The sequence below is a fragment of the Thalassophryne amazonica genome, chromosome 21 (genome assembly GCF_902500255.1).
Source record: "Thalassophryne amazonica chromosome 21, fThaAma1.1, whole genome shotgun sequence".
NCBI classification, from domain to species: Eukaryota; Metazoa; Chordata; class Actinopteri; order Batrachoidiformes; family Batrachoididae; genus Thalassophryne; species Thalassophryne amazonica.
Window position 1 is genome coordinate 38,632,693 of NC_047123.1, and position 18,396 is coordinate 38,651,088.

The 18,396-nt window shown below is 43.6% G+C and overlaps 1 protein-coding gene across 1 annotated transcript in view; it reads right to left on the reverse strand.

Annotated features, from left to right (window-relative positions):
* The window catches only part of galnt14 (UDP-N-acetyl-alpha-D-galactosamine:polypeptide N-acetylgalactosaminyltransferase 14 (GalNAc-T14)), a 135,436-nt gene that overhangs the window by 9,362 nt on the left and 107,678 nt on the right, over positions 1-18,396 (reverse strand). Inside the window, exons 10-12 of the mRNA XM_034161606.1 lie at positions 9,650-9,776; positions 2,723-2,815; positions 2,512-2,595 (exon numbers count right to left, since the gene is read on the reverse strand). Of these exons, the coding sequence (XP_034017497.1) occupies positions 2,512-2,595; positions 2,723-2,815; positions 9,650-9,776 (304 nt within the window). The remainder of the gene's footprint in view (positions 1-2,511; positions 2,596-2,722; positions 2,816-9,649; positions 9,777-18,396) is intronic.

Here is an 18,396-nt window from a genome sequence, read left to right on the forward strand (position 1 = left end):
TCAATAAATCAGACATTCAAACACTGATTTCTGTTGGTTTTTCAATCAATTTACAGCGCTTTCTGAAAGACTTCTAGTGTAATGAAACTTATTCCCCACTGCTGGGTAGTCCATCAGAGTAAATGTAAATGTTATTAAGAAATGATCAGACAGAAGGGAGTTTTCAGGGAATACTGTTAAGTCTTCAATTTCCATACCATAAGTCAGAACAAGATCTAAGATATGATTAAAGTGGTGGATGGACTCGTTTACATTTTGAGCAAAGCCAATTGAGTCTAATAATAGATTAAATGCAGTGTTGAGGCTGTCATTCTCAGCATCTGTGTGGATGTTAAAATCGCCCACTATAATTATCTTATCTGAGCTAAGCACTAAGTCAGACAAAAGGTCTGAAAATTCACAGAGAAACTCACAGTAACGACCAGGTGGACGATAGATAATAACAAATAAAACTGGTTTTTGGGACTTCCAATTTGGATGGACAAGACTAAGAGTCAAGCTTTCAAATGAATTAAAGCTCTGTCTGGGTTTTTGATTAATTAATAAGCTGGAATGGAAGATTGCTGCTAATCCTCCGCCCCGGCCCGTGCTACGAGCATTCTGACAGTTAGTGTGACTCGGGGGTGTTGACTCATTTAAACTAACATATTCATCCTGCTGTAACCAGGTTTCTGTAAGGCAGAATTAATCAATATGTTGATCAATTATTATATCATTTACTAACAGGGACTTAGAAGAGAGAGACCTAATGTTTAATAGACCACATTTAACTGTTTTAGTCTGTGGTGCAGTTGAAGGTGCTATATTATTTTTTCTTTTTGAATTTTTATGCTTAAATAGATTTTTGCTGGTTATTGGTAGTCTGGGAGCAGACACCGTCTCTACGGGGATGGGGTAATGAGGGGATGGCAGGGGGAGAGAAGCTGCAGAGAGGTGTGTAAGACTACAACTCTGCTTCCTGGTCCCAACCCTGGATAGTCACGGTTTGGAGGATTTAAGAAAATTGGCCAGAAATGAGAGCTGCTCCATCCAAAGTGGGATGGATGCCGTCTCTCCTAACAAGACCAGGTTTTCCCCAGAAGCTTTTTAGTTTCACTGTCGCCGTTTGCAGCGTCAGCGTGAGGACACAACTCTGAACTCATCACTTCAGAGTTACTTCCTCTTTGTTGAACTTAAGCTTCGCCGCTTCCATATCTCTGCGCGCTTTAATAACCCGCCAAAGGTTATTCTGCATTTTAAGGGTCAGGTCCGTCCTCCCCCGAGAGCGACCTTGTTAATTCCATTCTGAGGGATTAACGTCGGCCTCCGGTGGATAAACGTATTTAAAACGTATTTAAGCATATTTAAATTGGTGCGTGTTAAAGCATTTACATGAGCGCGCGGCTGTCTCTGGGAGGCGTTACCATTTTTGTGTGTGTGTTTGCTCGGCTATAAAGAAATTGTTGTTGGAATTTAAAGTCTGGTCAAGGAGCTCGGCCAATCACGATGGACGTATTCGGCACCCACCGCGCCCAGAATGTCAAAATAAAGACAAAAAGGAGGAGAGACGTCTTCACACATGAACCTGACGTCACGTTTCAATAACCACTAAAGAAGCAGAGCGCATGATGAAACTCCTAAGTCACACGCTGACTGTCAACAGATCAGGTTCTTTAATTTTATTTTATTTATTTTAATATTGTCTCCAACTTCACTCACTTTATTAACATTTAGACTTTTGGCACAAACATTTATAGAAAAACACCCGAGCCCAGGACACCTGATACGCTGTGACATGCTAGCACGCTGTGGTACGCTAATGTGCTGTTGTACGCTAACACAATGTGGTACGCTAACGTGCTGTGGTACGCTAATGTGCTGTTGTACACCAACACGCTGTGACATGCTAGCACGCTGTGGTACGCTAACGTGCTGTGGTACACTAACACGCTGTGACATGCTAGCATGCTGTGGCATGCTAACGTGCTGTCATACGCTAACGTGCTGTTGTACGCTAACACGCTGTGACATGCTAGCACGATGTGGTACGCTAACGTGCTGTTGTATGCTGACACGCTGTGGTAAACTAATATGCTATCTTGAGCCTTCAATTTGTCAAACTGTGGAGTTTGAGACGTGAGCCACATGATGATGTTGCTGAAAAATACCTATTTCTCAAATGCGTTGCCTCTTTTTGTGGCGTTGGTGTTCCGTGGACCTTTGGAAATGAGGTGTAACCTGTTTGAACCACAGCTATATTCTGGACTGTATTTGAGGTCTTACTTAGTCTGGGTCAGTGTCTCCAGGTCCGTGTCCTCAGAGACCCAGGACCTGCACATTTTCCATCTCTGGCTGTGGCTAAACTCTGCACTCAAATGTGCACATTCAGTTTAAAACTGTTTCAAACCACACATGATGTTCAGTGTTCGACTCTCGTTCCCACCATCTCTGTGAAAATGAGTCTGTTTTCTGCTCAGCTCGCGTGTCACTGTGTGTCCCTCTGTGGACGGACAAAGACACACGAACACTCACTTGAGCTCTGGGTAGATGTTGTCCAAGTACCACTTGAAGGATTTGCACTTGAGCTTCTTGCGGAGTTCAATTCTGCTTCGGATACTGACGAGAAAAGACAAGAACAAAGACAAAGAATCCCAAAGATGCTCGATCAGAATGTTTTCCATGAAACAGACACCAAACTGCTCACAGGTTAACCGCTACACACTTCAAGGACAGCTCCACTTACTCCCCGTATGACTTCCCACGCGCTGCGGGGCGAGCCGAGTAGTAGAAGAGGCGAAAGTCGTCCATCCACACCTCAGCCGTACGCCGCGTGTTTCTGCCGACACACAAAGACATTTAGACTGAACGACTTATTGACGTGACTGTAATCGAGCACGTCGATTGGAAAACTGCCTCATATCTCATTACTGATTTCAAGATCATTTTGTTTTGTGATTAAGGAGGACACAATATCACTGTCATGTCTGATACGTCCTGATATTGGAACCTTCAGTATCTGCTGATACTGATATCCAGGGCTGGTATGAACTACATCAGCTGATTTACATCACTGTAAAAGCATCAAATTTTAATTTTTTTGGTTTTAGTACTTAAAACATCACCAACATATGAAATCAGTACCATTAATTAATGGTACTTGTACATGTTGTATGTGCACCTTTATGTTTTAACATGTCACTAAAGATTAAAACTAATGATATTATTCGTATAGTCTCATTTAGAAGAGTGAAATAAATAAAAATGAAAAAAGTCCATTTAAATCAATAAAAGTAGATTTAAATCAAAAGGAAAAAGTCTTTTTTTTTTTTTAACCAGCCCTGCTATCAATCTGGTAAGATTTTCCCTGAAGCTTAAAACAACTAATCGGTGAATAAATACATTTGTCCAGATGTACTTTGCAAACACAAATGTAAAAAAACCTCACACTGTCAAACAAATATTCTACATCGGCAACAACATGATTCAAACATGAAAGAGAAGACCTGAGTTAGACTTCTCGTGTTTTTTAAATTTTCGATATAGTAATCAGACTGATGTTGATTATGTTAAATATCAGATCGGTGCTCTCCTAGTTATGATGTTAGATATTCAAGTTTAATATTAATATATAAATATGTTTTTGGCTTCCCTCACGGATACTTTAAGAACTGTTATCAGTATCATATCAACACATTTGCAGATGACACTTTTCTGTTGGTGAGCTTGGGGGAATATTTCTGTTTTTAAAGGTTTATCTTTGTTTACCAACCAGTCTGTAAAATTTAATCCATACGGGCTCTGATTCACTTGAACAGAGTGTTCTGTATTACTGCCTCCCTCTCTCTTTTTTCCTCTCATTCTCTCCGTCTCTCTGTAGTAATTATCTCAGTTTCTCTGAGCTGTGAACTATCTCATTGAAATGACAGAAACCCTCAATTACAGCCATTAAACACAGCGGCTGTGGCGTCTTAATGAACGTGCACGAGAGAGAAGAAGAGAACAGCAGATGCTCTGAGATGTAGTAAGAAAAAAGAATACACGTCACAGATATCACACAACAGACCCGGGCGAGGGAGGAACTGGTGCAGTCGTAGTAATCCAATTACTGAGCAGCTCTTTACTTTGAATATTCACAACCTGCAGCTCATTAACTGGCAGAGAAAGACACCGGCAGCTTTGTTTGACAATCACGTGAGATCACAAACATCATGCCATTCCAATGCAAATAAAAGTCATCATCATTTTCCACAGAGAAACAGATGTTGCCTCGGTAACGGCCAACAGAGACCGAAATGAGCAACTAAACTGCCAGACAGGAAACAAAATAAAATCCACCTCACTGTCTTGATGTGGATTAGCACCAAACTTTAGACAAAACACCAAAGTGCCACTGAGCAGCAGGAAGGTCTGGGTTTGGTGCTAATGCCTTGCTCACTGCCAGAGTGGCTGGATTCCTGAACAGTCAAAGAAAAAAAAAAAAGAGATACACTTTCTCTCCAGGTTTCTTCTCCACTTTGCATTTTACTTTTACCCAAAATGCTGTTCAACCAGCGTCCACGCCGTTTGTGCGAACCGCCAAACAAACAGTGCAGGGTTCTGCTACGCCGTGTCCACACTCAGCTCTGACGAGGTGGACAAAATAAAGACCAGAACCAGGAGGTCATCACGTGGAGAGTCCAAACGTCCACCAAGGCTCCAGTCCAGAAGCCTGTCCATGCCGGACATGTGGGGTCTTCTGTTTTACTCGATCCTACCTGCCTATCAGATATCCTACTGGTAACAAAACCACATCGCTAACTTCATTACACCACAGGTCCTGGACAGTAACCACCTGGATGTCTTGTGTCAGTCTTTTAAATGTGTTGTCACTCATTCAGAACATAATCTGGGAAAACCTTTGCCTAACTGGTGCAGGTCTGAAACATCATTCTGAACCCACGGCGCCCCGAGCAAACGCCAAGTGACGCTTTTCTGTTGAAGGCTTTTACAAAGTACAGTTCAGTGATTGTGGCCTTTGACCTTGTGGTGTCAAAGTCAAAGGGCTTCTTGGAGTCAATCTGCCAAACACACAAAACAAGCTTCTTGACAATAAGGTAATTAAGAAAAAAGAAGTTATAGTGCTCATAGGATTCTTACCAAAGCATGCTCCAGTGACCTTAATCTTTGACCTTTTGACCCTAAAGTCAAGAAGCATCTTGGGGGCAAAATACTAAACACGCATACCAAGACTGATGGAAATTGAGCAGTTAAAAAAGAAGTTATTGTGCTCACAAGTGCTCTCCAAAGCACCTTCTGACCTAAAACTCTTGAGGTTTCTCTGGGTCATTATGGATAATGAATATATAAAGTCTGACCTGAGAACAACATGAATTCATCCTCCGTAGTGACACTCATGTTTTTAAGGCTACACTGGGGAATGCCAGACCACAGAGTGGTCTTCTAGGCACCTGGACCACATAATCTCACCTAAACCCAGTGATTCGCTTCACTAAAGTCATTTTTTTTTAAATGGTTATTTTTGATTTAGTTCCTGGTTCTGTTCAGGATTTATGTGACTGAGTGAAGTTCTTCATGTCTTCAGGTCTGCAGGGCCGAGGTGCCATGTTAGTCTGGTTGATGCATCGGTACTTTTGCACGTCTTCAATAGATCCTGATCCCGGTATCAGAAGACAGGCAACAGTGCCACCCACTGCCCCACCGCGTCACCCGCACTGGTGGGGGGTTTAGGGTTCGACTCTGCAGGCTACTTTTTCCATTTAAATTCCCTTTTGAATAAGTGAGCATGTCCAGCACTCGCATCTCACCCCGTCGAGGACACGGGAGTCGTAAGTGTTCCGTAACAGACAGCGCCAGTCTGCATTACAGGGTTTTTACGCGGCTGGAACAAGTATTCATTCTGTAGTCTTGATTAATGCATTTATACGAGATCATTCACAAGCAATCAGAGTGCGTTAGTCGTCTTAATGGATTATCAAGCGGCCTGTAAACATCTTCCTCTGCCCCGTTTCAAAGACGCCGACCACAGAATGCAGCTTATGCTAATAGGATATTACTGGTAGTCGGAGCTCAAAGGCTTCCAGGCAGCTGTAAATCCACTTTAACAAAGCAGCTCAGACTTGCAGCCACCGCACGTCTTCCTGCACCGCCATGCACGCCGTCAGTCAGCAGGGACGACTGATGGCTCGCTCAGCTGGTGACACAAACGCAATGAGCGCCTCAAAGCAGTTAAATGCTGATTAGAGCATAATGTGATGGTTCTGACTCCTGTGGTAACACACACAAACACCGGGAAGGGACAAAAGTCATGCTTTTCCTACGTACGCAGACATCAGGTGTTTTTGTCACAGCTCATGTTTTAGGTCAATGCGTTGGGTGGACTTGGATGAACACGTGAAGGACATTCTACCCAGGGGACAGATGCCAGTTCTTATCCCATGACACATTCAAGGACCTATAACTATACGAGGTCTCTTAGATAATAAACCGACCCTTTTATTATTTTTTTTAACTATATGGATTTGAATGACATGCGATTACACCAATCATGCTTGAACCCTCGTGCGCATGCGTGAGTTTTTTCACGCGTGTCGGTGACGTCATTTCCCTGTGGGCAGGCCTTGAGTGAGATGTGGTCCCGCCCTCTCGGCTGAATTCCTTTGTTTCACACGCTGCTCGAGACGGCGCGCGTTGCTTTATCAAAATTTTTTCTGGACCTGTGAGGAATATCCTAGTGGACACTATTCGAGAAATTAAGCTGGTTTTCTGTGAAAAGTTTAACGGCTGATGAGAGATTATGGGGTGTTTCTGTCGGTGTAAGGACTTCCCACGGAGCGGGACGTCCTGCAGCGCTTTCAGGCGCTGTCGTCGGCCTGTTTCGAGCTGAAAACATCCTAATTTAAGGCTTAATTCACCCAGGACATCGTGAGAGAACAGAGAAGATTCAGAAGAGGCCGGCATGAGGAATTTATGCGGACATTCCACTGTTTAAGGACATTTTTTTAATGAAAGACGTACGCGCAAATTCGCCGAGTCGTTTCCGTGACGACTCGGCAAATCTGTGTGCGCCGCGACAGGAAAAACACCTCCGTGTTGAAAACCAGCCGTTAAAATTTTTACCGAAAACCAGCTGAATTTATTGAATGGTGTCCACTCAGTTGTGCCTTACAGTTTTGAAAAAAATTTTATCAAACAAAGCAACAGTCTCTGAGCCATTCCTAAACAATGAAAAAAATCGACGAGCGGGTGGACGACTCCTCACTCAAAGACTGCCCACAGGTGAATGACGTAACCGACAGGTGTGAAAAAACTCTCGCATGCCCACGAGGGTTCAAGCATGTCTGATGTAATCACACGTGATTCAAATCCATATGGTTTTTGAAAAAAATAATAAGGTCGGATACTTTTCTAATAGACCTCGTAAATAGGACACCAGTCCATGGCGGGTTACTACCCCAGACAAGGCACTGGGACAACCCAGGTGAAGTGTCTTACCAAGGAATACAGACAAACCCAGGATGGTTCTCCAACGTGGACACCCGGCCTGTGAACTTAGACGTTCTACTGCCATTATCAATTCTGCCAATTGATTCGATTCTTCATCAATTTCTGAGCCGCTTTCCTGGTTGGTAGATGACAAGTTTAATGGAATGTGAGCTCACAATGGCTCTTGCTTGCCTCTACTGGTGGTTGGCTCTCACTGCAGTATTGTATCACTTAATGTTCCGATGCACAGCGGTGTTTTGCTGTATCTGTTAGCTGTTTAATCTGCGCAGTTAGATTGATCTAGTTAACTAGATAACGATTTGTTTCACAGTGTAATCTTCACGTGCCTTAACTAAAGCACTCCCTCTGCTGAATCACCTCTAAATTATTTACACATTATTCACTTTGTGTGTTTTTAGGAATCCGCTAGCTTAGCGCAGCTACTAGCTCTTAGCCGGTTTAGCATGGCAGCTTCTCCCGTCTCTCCCGCACTTTTCTGCTCTGGGTGTGAAATGTTTAGTTATTCCTCGGCCTCCTTTAGCAGTAATGGTACTTGTAATAAGTGTAGCTTATTCGTAGCTTTGGAGGCCAGGCTGGGCGAATTGGAGACTCGGCTCCGCACCGTGGAAAATTCTACAGCTAGCCAAGCCCCTGTAGTCGGTGCGGACCAAGGTAGCTTAGCCGCCGTTAGTTCCCTTCCAGCAGATCCCGAGCAGCCGGGAAAGCAGGCCGACTGGGTGACTGTGAGGAGGAAGCGTAGCCCTAAACAGAAGCCCCGTGTACACCGCCAACCCGTTCACATTTCTAACCGTTTTTCCCCACTCGGCGACACACCCGCCGAGGAACAAACTGGTTATTGGCGACTCTGTTTTGAGAAATGTGAAGTTAGCGACACCAGCAACCATAGTCAGTTGTCTTCCGGGCAGGCGACACTGAAGGAAATTTGAAACAGCTTTCAGGCTCCTCTCCTGGAACCAGCTCCCAATTCAGATCAGGGAGACAGACACCCTCTCTACTTTTAAGATTAGGCTTAAAACTTTCCTTTTTGCTAAAGCTTATAGTTAGGGCTGGATCTGGTGACCCTGAACCATCCCTTAGTTATGCTGCTATAGACGTAGACTGCTGGGGGGTTCCCATGATGCACTGAGTGTTTCTTTCTCTTTTTGCTCTGTATGCACCACTCTGCATTTAATCATTAGTGATTGATCTCTGCTCCCCTCCACAGCATGTCTTTTTCCTGGTTCTCTCCCTCAGCCCCAACCAGTCCCAGCAGAAGACTGCCCCTCCCTGAGCCTGGTTCTGCTGGAGGTTTCTTCCTGTTAAAAGGGAGTTTTTCCTTCCCACTGTCGCCAAGTGCTTGCTCACAGGGGGTCGTTTTGACTGTTAGGGTTTTTACGTAATTACTGTATGGCCTTGCCTTACAATATAAAGCGCCTTGGGGCAACTGTTTGTTGTGATTTGGCGCTATATAAATAAAATTGATTGATTGATTGACAATATTTATCAAAACAAAAATATATGTTGGAATTGATGTTTCGATTCTAAATTTTTGGAACTAATTCTCAAGTGGAACAGGTCCTCAATTCCCGACTGAGCTGCTCTGCTGGTATCTAAACCAAAATCTCATCCTTACTGATTACTTTATGAATGAATGAATGATGATTTATTGTCATTACAACAAGTGCAATGAAATTATCTTCACACCCAGTTACCTCAAACAAAACTTCAGCAATTAATCCACAATGGCACACATCAGAATTAAAACAACCGCACATATACATCTGATTGTTAATGTACGCTAAACTTTGAAACAGTCCGTCATGCGAATTGAGGCAATGTGAGTGGGGGGGGGCTGCAGCAGCCAATGCCGTGCAGCTGATCTTTTTGGGGCTGAAAGGCAGCGTTTAATTGTGCAGCGTGATGGCAAGGTGGTTAAGCGCTTGTTTCCAGATCCAACTCCTCCCGTGTCAAACCCACTGCCCACTTTCCACGTAATGTGGAGTTTTGACAGGAAGTGCATTCGGCACAAAATTTCACCTCAAGTGAAAAGGGAGAAGCTGAAGGGACTTACTTACTGATGTGTTTAATTACCATCTCATGAAATTAAATCCGACATGTTAAAACCTGAGAGTGACCAGCCTGGGAGCAGCACTTCAGACCCTGAGGGACGGTTTGCACGGACACTTACTTGATGTAGGTGTTGGCGTTGCCTTCAGGAAACACGTACGGATGTTTCTTCCTGAAGACGTGACCCACTCTGCTGCAGGGCAGGATCTCCAGACTGCCGCCACACTGCCAAACACGGAACGAGATCTCTACAGGGCCGAGCACACACACGCACGCACGCACGCACGCACGCACACACACACACACACACACACACACACACACACACACACACACACACACACACACACACACACACACACACACACACACACACACACACACACACACACACACACACACAGCCCAGAAACACCAGCTTTACCTGCACTGCACAGAACAGGTCAGAACTTCATTTCGATTAGTTTTGAAGGTTCTTGAAGTTCAGCCTTATGACACCTTAAGGCCCTTTTTTTTTTTCAGGCTTTGTCCTTGAAAGTTCAAATCTGTGGTCAGCTCAAGAACATTCAAGGCATTTTCAAGACATATGGAATTATACCATTTTTAAACACAATTTAAAGACCTAAACAACCTGTAAAATACAGAATATTACTGGATGACATCTTTTCTTGTATGACCTGTTTTCTATGATACATCTTTTTCCTCTTTATTAATGCTAAGACCTTTTGGGAGGGGGGGGGGGGGGTCTATGCCTTGGACTGTACTTTAAGGATTTAAATGTTGAAAACCAGCAGTGTCCAAACAAATGTCTGAAAATATTTCAGCAACATATCGCAGTAAAGAACATGAAAATCTCTTCGTTTTTACTCACTTCCACGTGTGTTCAGTGTACACTCAACAAAAATATAAACGCAACACTTTTGGTTTTGCTCCCATTTTGTATGAGATGAACTCAAAGATCTAAAACTTTTTCCACATCCACAATATCACCATTTCCCTCAAATATTGTTCATAAACCAGTCTAAATCTGTGATAGTGAGCACTTCTCCTTTGCTGAGATAATCCATCCCACCTCACAGGTGTGCCATATCAAGATGCTGATTAGACACCATGATTAGTGCACAGGTGTGCCTTAGACTGCCCACAATAAAAGGCCACTCTTAAAGGTGCAGTTTTGTTTTATTGGGGGGGATACCAGTCAGTATCTGGTGTGACCACCATTTGCCTCATGCAGTGCAACACATCTCCTTCGCATAGAGTTGATCAGGTTGTCAATTGTGGCCTGTGGAATGTTGGTCCACTCCTCTTCAATGGCTGTGCGAAGTTGCTGGATATTGGCAGGAACTGGTACACGCTGTCGTATACGCCGGTCCAGAGCATCCCAAACATGCTCAATGGGTGACATGTCCGGTGAGTATGCCGGCCATGCAAGAACTGGGACATTTTCAGCTTCCAAGAATTGTGTACAGATCCTTGCAACATGGGGCCGTGCATTATCCTGCTGCAACATGAGGTGATGCTCTTGGATGTATGGCACAACAATGGGCCTCAGGATCTCGTCACGGTATCTCTGTGCATTCAAAATGCCATCAATAAAATGCACCTGTGTTCTTCGTCCATAACAGACGCCTGCCCATACCATAACCCCACCGCCACCATGGGCCACTCGATCCACAACATTGACATCAGAAAACCGCTCACCCACACGACGCCACACACGCTGTCTGCCATCTGCCCTGGACAGTGTGAACCGGGATTCATCCGTGAAGAGAACACCTCTCCAACATGCCAAACGCCAGCGAATGTGAGCATTTGCCCACTCAAGTCGGTTACGATGACGAACTGGAGTCAGGTCGAGACCCCGATGAGGACGACGAGCATGCAGATGAGCTTCCCTGAGACGGTTTCTGACAGTTTGTGCAGAAATTCTTTGGTTATGCAAACCGATTGTTTCAGCAGCTGTCAGAGTGGCTGGTCTCAGACGATCTTGGAGGTGAACATGCTGGATGTGGAGGTCCTGGGCTGGTGTGGTTACATGTGGTCTGCGGTTGTGAGGCTGGTTGGATGTACTGCCAAATTCTCTAAAACGCCTTTGGAGACGGCTTATGGTAGAGAAATGAACATTCAATACACGAGCAACAGCTCTGGTTGACATTCCTGCTGTCAGCATGCCAATTGCACGCTCCCTCAAATCTTGCGACATCTGTGGCATTGTGCTGTGTGATAAAACTGCACCTTTCAGAGTGGCCTTTTATTGTGGGCAGTCTAAGGCACACCTGTGCACTAATCATGTTGTCTAATCAAGCATCTTGATATGGCACACCTGTGAGGTGGGATGGATTATCTCAGCAAAGGAGAAGTGCTCACTATCACAGATTTAGACTGGTTTGTGAACAATATTTGAGGGAAATGGTGATATTGTGTATGTGGAAAAAGTTTTAGATCTTTGAGTTCATCTCATACAAAATGGGAACAAAACCAAAAGTGTTGCGTTTATATTTTTGTTGAGTGTACTTTTCTGTCTGGGATAAACTTTTACTTCCTGATCCTTTGCTGTTGATCCAAGATTGGGACTGGCACCAAGGTGGACTACACCAGGACAAATGTTAAGATTGAAGTCCTGCTCCAGGACATTTTAGCACACAGACCAGGAACAGTCAGGGATCAAACCTCTGACCTTCTGGCTAATGGGAGACGTTCTTCTACTGTCTTCTGCAGCTGGAGACGCCGTGCCTGTTTGTAAGCTTTTTCGTCCTGCGTCTCTTTGTCCGTTTTCCTTTCTGTACATCGCTGTGAAGCAAGTTGAAGCTCTCTGAACATCTGATGATCTGCTGATGGACGTCATCTGTTCCACTGCTGCGTTCCTGTGACCTGCTTATTTTCTATGAAGAGTAAAAAAAACCTAAAAGGAGCAGTAAACTTTAAACCATTTAAAAAAGGAGCTCCTGCCGTTAATTCAAAGTGCTGCTGTCTGTCTGTGATAAACTCAGACATATGACAGGAAACTTTCCCCAAAGAACCAGAAGCCCAAACTTTTCCTGATGTTTTCACAGCAGCTGAGGTGGAGAGAGACACCGGAAGGTAGAGAGCGAGTGGAAGAGAAAACGAGAGCAGACGCCAGGTCTGATGAGGAAGAGGAGAGATGGAAGATGAGATAAAACAACAGACGACAAAGGAGGACGAGAGATGTCGGTGAGACACTAAGAGAAGAACCGAGTGAAAAAAACAAACTGTAAACAGATTTTAATCCAGTATGAATTAAGAAAAGGGTTCTCTTTCTCACTGCTTCACTCTTTCCAGGATCCTGACAGGAGTCACCGATCTAAAACCCACAGTCACCTTCACGACTCCACTCAGCAGATGAGTCCAACAATAAGACAAGAGACGGGCAAAATGAATGACTGTTGTTCTGTTCCCCCTTAATGCACCTAAAAATAAATATTTAAGCCTGACCGGGAAACCACACTGAACTCCATCCTGGACTCCAACCACGACTGAGTGTCTTTGGTTCTCTGTCTCTTAGGTAACGCTGGAATGACCTTGTGTCAACTGAGTGGTTACTCCGGGAGACTGAGATGAACTTCTGACGGAGGGAACATCAGCTCTGATACGGACGCTGCTGTGACACTGATCCTCACCGCTGACATCTGCTACAACCTGATGAAGACCAAAGGGTCACATCACCTGAGACGGACACTTTCAGGAGGTGGGGATACCCCGGTGGCCTGCCCGGGTACTTGTCAACAAAGACCCAGGATGGTCCCTTTGTGCGCTGGATGGCTTTTAAAAACACAGGTCAGTTATTTTGACGCTTTGACCCCCAAACCAACATACTTCTAGGGGTCACTGTGTGTAATGCACACCATGTCAGGTGACAATCAGGCCAGTACAACTGAAATCATCTCACTTACAAGTGAAACGTCACATGACTGAGTGACTGACTGACTAATTGTCTGACTGAGTGACAGTAAGTGACTGACTGACCAAGTGACTAACAGCCACCGTTAGTTCCCCCCTGGCAGATCCAGAGCAGCCGGGAAAGCAGGCCGACTGGGTGACTGTAAGGAGGAAGCATAGTCCTAAACAGAAGCCCCGTGTACACCGCCAACCCGTTCACATTTCTAACCGTTTTTCCCCACTCGACGACACACCCGCCGAGGATCAAACTCTGGTTATTGGCGACTCTGTTTTGAGAAATGTGAAGTTAGCGACACCAGCAACCATAGTCAATTGTCTTCCGGGAGCCAGAGCAGGTGACATTGAAGGAAATTTGAAACTGCTGGCTAAGGCTAAGCGTAAATTTGGTAAGATTGTAATTCACGTCGGCAGTAATGACACCCGGTTACGCCAATCGGAGGTCACTAAAATTAACATTAAATCGGTGTGTAACTTTGCAAAAACAATGTTGGACTCTGTAGTTTTCTCTGGGCCCCTCCCCAATCAGACCGGGAGTGACATGTTTAGCCGCATGTTCTCCTTGAATTGCTGGCTGTCTGAGTGGTGTCCAAAAAATGAGGTGGGCTTCATAGATAATTGGCAAAGCTTCTGGGGAAAACCTGGTCTTGTTAGGAGAGACGGCATCCATCCCACTTTGGATGGAGCGGCTCTCATTTCTAGAAATCTGGCCAATTTTCTTAAATCCTCCAAACCATGACTATCCAGGGTTGGGACCAGGAAGCAGAGTTGTAGTCTTACACACCTCTCTGCAGCTTCTCTCCCCCTGCCATCCCCTCATTACCCCATCCCCGTAGAGACGGTGTCTGCTCCCAGACCACCAATAACCAGCAAAAATCTATTTAAGCATAAAAATTCAAAAAGAAAAAATAATATAGCACCTTCAACTGCACCACAGACTAAAACAGTTAAATGTGGTCTATTAAACATTAGGTCTCTCTCTTCTAAGTCCCTGTTGGTAAATGATATAATAATTGATCAACATATTGATTTATTCTGCCTTACAGAAACCTGGTTACAGCAGGATGAATATGTTAGTTTAAATGAGTCAACACCCCCGAGTCACAATAACTGCCAGAATGCTCGTAGCACGGGCCGGGGCGGAGGATTAGCAGCAATCTTCCATTCCAGCTTATTAATTAATCAAAAACCCAGACAGAGCTTTAATTCATTTAAAAGCGTAACTCTTAGTCTTGTCCATCCAAATTGGAAGTCCCAAAAACCAGTTTTATTTGTTATTATCTATCGTCCACCTGGTCGTTACTGTGAGTTTCTCTGTGAATTTTCAGACCTTTTGTCTGACTTAGTGCTTAGCTCAGATAAGATAATTATAGTGGGCGATTTTAACATCCACACAGATGCTGAGAATGACAGCCTCAACACTGCATTTAATCTATTATTAGACTCTATTGGCTTTGCTCAAAAAGTAAATGAGTCCACCCACCACTTTAATCATATCTTAGATCTTGTTCTGACTTATGGTATGGAAATAGAAGACTTAACAGTATTCCCTGAAAACTCCCTTCTGTCTGATCATTTCTTAATAACATTTACATTTACTCTGATAGACTACCCAGCAGTGGGGAATAAGTTTCATTACACTAGAAGTCTTTCAGAAAGCGCTGTAACTAGGTTTAAGGATATGATTCCTTCTTTATGTTCTCTAATGCCATATACCAACACAGTGCAGAGTAGCTACCTAAACTCTGTAAGTGAGATAGAGTATCTCGTCAATAGTTTTACATCCTCATTGAAGACAACTTTGGATGCTGTAGCTCCTCTGAAAAAGAGAGCTTTAAATCAGAAGTGCCTGACTCCGTGGTATAACTCACAAACTCGTAGCTTAAAGCAGATAACCCGTAAGTTGGAGAGGAAATGGCGTCTCACTAATTTAGAAGATCTTCACTTAGCCTGGAAAAAGAGTCTGTTGCTCTATAAAAAAGCCCTCCGTAAAGCTAGGACATCTTTCTACTCATCACTAATTGAAGAAAATAAGAACAACCCCAGGTTTCTTTTCAGCACTGTAGCCAGGCTGACAAAGAGTCAGAGCTCTATTGAGCTGAGTATTCCATTACCTTTAACTAGTAATGACTTCATGACTTTCTTTGCTAACAAAATTTTAACTATTAGAGAAAAAATTACTCATAACCATCCCAAAGACGTATCGTTATCTTTGGCTGCTTTCAGTGATGCCGGTATTTGGTTAGACTCTTTCTCTCCGATTGTTCTGTCTGACTTATTTTCATTAGTTACTTCATCCAAACCATCAACATGTTTATTAGACCCCATTCCTACCAGGCTGCTCAAGGAAGCCCTACCATTATTTAATGCTTCGATCTTAAATATGATCAATCTATCTTTGTTAGTTGGCTATGTACCACAGGCTTTTAAGGTGGCAGTAATTAAACCATTACTTAAAAAGCCATCACTTGACCCAGCTATCTTAGCTAATTATAGGCCAATCTCCAACCTTCCTTTTCTCTCAAAAATTCTTGAAAGGGTAGTTGTAAAACAGCTAACTGATCATCTGCAGAGGAATGGTCTATTTGAAGAGTTTCAGTCAGGTTTTAGAATTCATCATAGTACAGAAACAGCATTAGTGAAGGTTACAAATGATCTTCTTATGGCCTCGGACAGTGGACTCATCTCTGTGCTTGTTCCGTTAGACCTCAGTGCTGCTTTTGATACTGTTGACCATAAAACTTTATTACAGAGATTAGAGCATGCCATAGGTATTAAAGGCACTGCGCTGCGGTGGTTTGAATCATATTTGTCTAATAGATTACAATTTGTTCATGTAAATGGGGAATCTTCTTCACAGACTAAAGTTAATTATGGAGTTCCACAAGGTTCTGTGCTAGGACCAATTTTATTAACTTTATACATGCTTCCCTTAGGTAGTATTATTAGACGGTATTGCTTAAATTTTCATTGTTACACAGATGATACCCAGCTTTATCTATCCATGAAGCCAGAGGACACACACCAATTAGCTAAACTGCAGGATTGTCTTACAGACATAAAGACATGGATGACCTCTAATTTCCTGCTTTTAAACTCAGATAAAACTGAAGTTATTGTACTTGGCCCCACAAATCTTAGAAACATGGTGTCTAACCAGATCCTTACTCTGGATGGCATTACCCTGACCTCTAGTAATACTGTGAGAAATCTTGGAGTCATTTTTGATCAGGATATGTCATTCAAAGCGCATATTAAACAAATATGTAGGACTGCTTTTTTGCATTTACGCAATATCTCTAAAATCAGAAAGGTCTTGTCTCAGAGTGATGCTGAAAAACTAATTCATGCATTTATTTCCTCTAGGCTGGACTATTGTAATTCATTACTATCAGGTTGTCCTAAAAGTTCCCTAAAAAGCCTTCAGTTAATTCAAAATGCTGCAGCTAGAGTACTGACGGGGACTAGAAGGAGAGAGCATATCTCACCCATATTGGCCTCTCTTCATTGGCTTCCTGTTAATTCTAGAATAGAATTTAAAATTCTTCTTCTTACTTATAAGGTTTTGAATAATCAGGTCCCATCTCATCTTAGGGACCTCGTAGTACCATATCACCCTAATAGAGCGCTTCGCTCTCAGACTGCAGGCTTACTTGTAGTTCCTAGGGTTTGTAAGAGTAGAATGAGAGGCAGAGCCTTCAGCTTTCAGGCTCCTCTCCTGTGGAACCAGCTCCCAATTCAGATCAGGGAGACAGACACCCTCTCTACTTTTAAGATTAGGCTTAAAACTTTCCTTTTTGCTAAAGCTTATAGTTAGGGCTGGATCAGGTGACCCTGAACCATCCCTTAGTTATGCTGCTATAGACGTAGACTGCTGGGGGGTTCCCATGATGCACTGTTTCTTTCTCTTTTTGCTCTGTATGCACCACTCTGCATTTAATCATTAGTGATCGATCTCTGCTCCCCTCCACAGCATGTCTTTTTCCTGGTTCTCTCCCTCAGCCCCAACCAGTCCCAGCAGAAGACTGCCCCTCCCTGAGCCTGGTTCTGCTGGAGGTTTCTTCCTGTTAAAAGGGAGTTTTTCCTTCCCACTGTAGCCAAGTGCTTGCTCACAGGGGGTCGTTTTGACCGTTGGGGTTTTACATAATTATTGTATGGCCTTGCCTTACAGTATGAAGCGCCTTGGGGCGGCTGTTTGTTGTGATTTGGCACTATATAAAAAAATTGATTGATTGACTGACTGAGTGTCTAATTGTCTGACTGTGACATTAAGTGATTGAGCGACTGACTGACTTACTCACCGAGTGACTGACTGAGTAAGTGACTAATTGTCTCATTGAGCGACTGACTGACTGACTAACTGTCTGACTGACTGACTGACCGAGTGGCTGACTAATTGTCTGACTGTGACAGTAAGTGACTGACTAATTGTCTGACTGACTGAACGAGTGACTGACTAATTGTCTGACTGTGACAGCGTGAAGCGCCTTGGGGCAACTGTTTGTTGTGATTTGGCGCTATATAAATAAAATTGATTTGATAGTAAGTGACTGAGCACCTGACTGGCTGACTGACTGACTGACTAATTGTCTGACTGTGACATTAAGTGATTGAGTGACTGACTTACTCACCGAGTGACTGACTGACTGAGTGAGTGAGTAAGTGACTGACTAATTGTCTGATTGAGGGACTGACTGACTGACTAACTGTCTGACTGACTGACCGAGTGGCTGACTAATTGTCTGACTGACTGACTAATTGTCTGACTGTGACAGTAAATGATTGAGCACCTGACTGACTGACCGAGTGACTGACTAATTGTCTGTCTGACTGACTGACCGAGTGGCTGACTAATTGTCTGACTGACTGACTGACTAATTGTCTGACTGACTGACTAATTGTCTGACTGACTGACTAATTGTCTGACTGTGACAGTAAGTGATTGAGCGATTG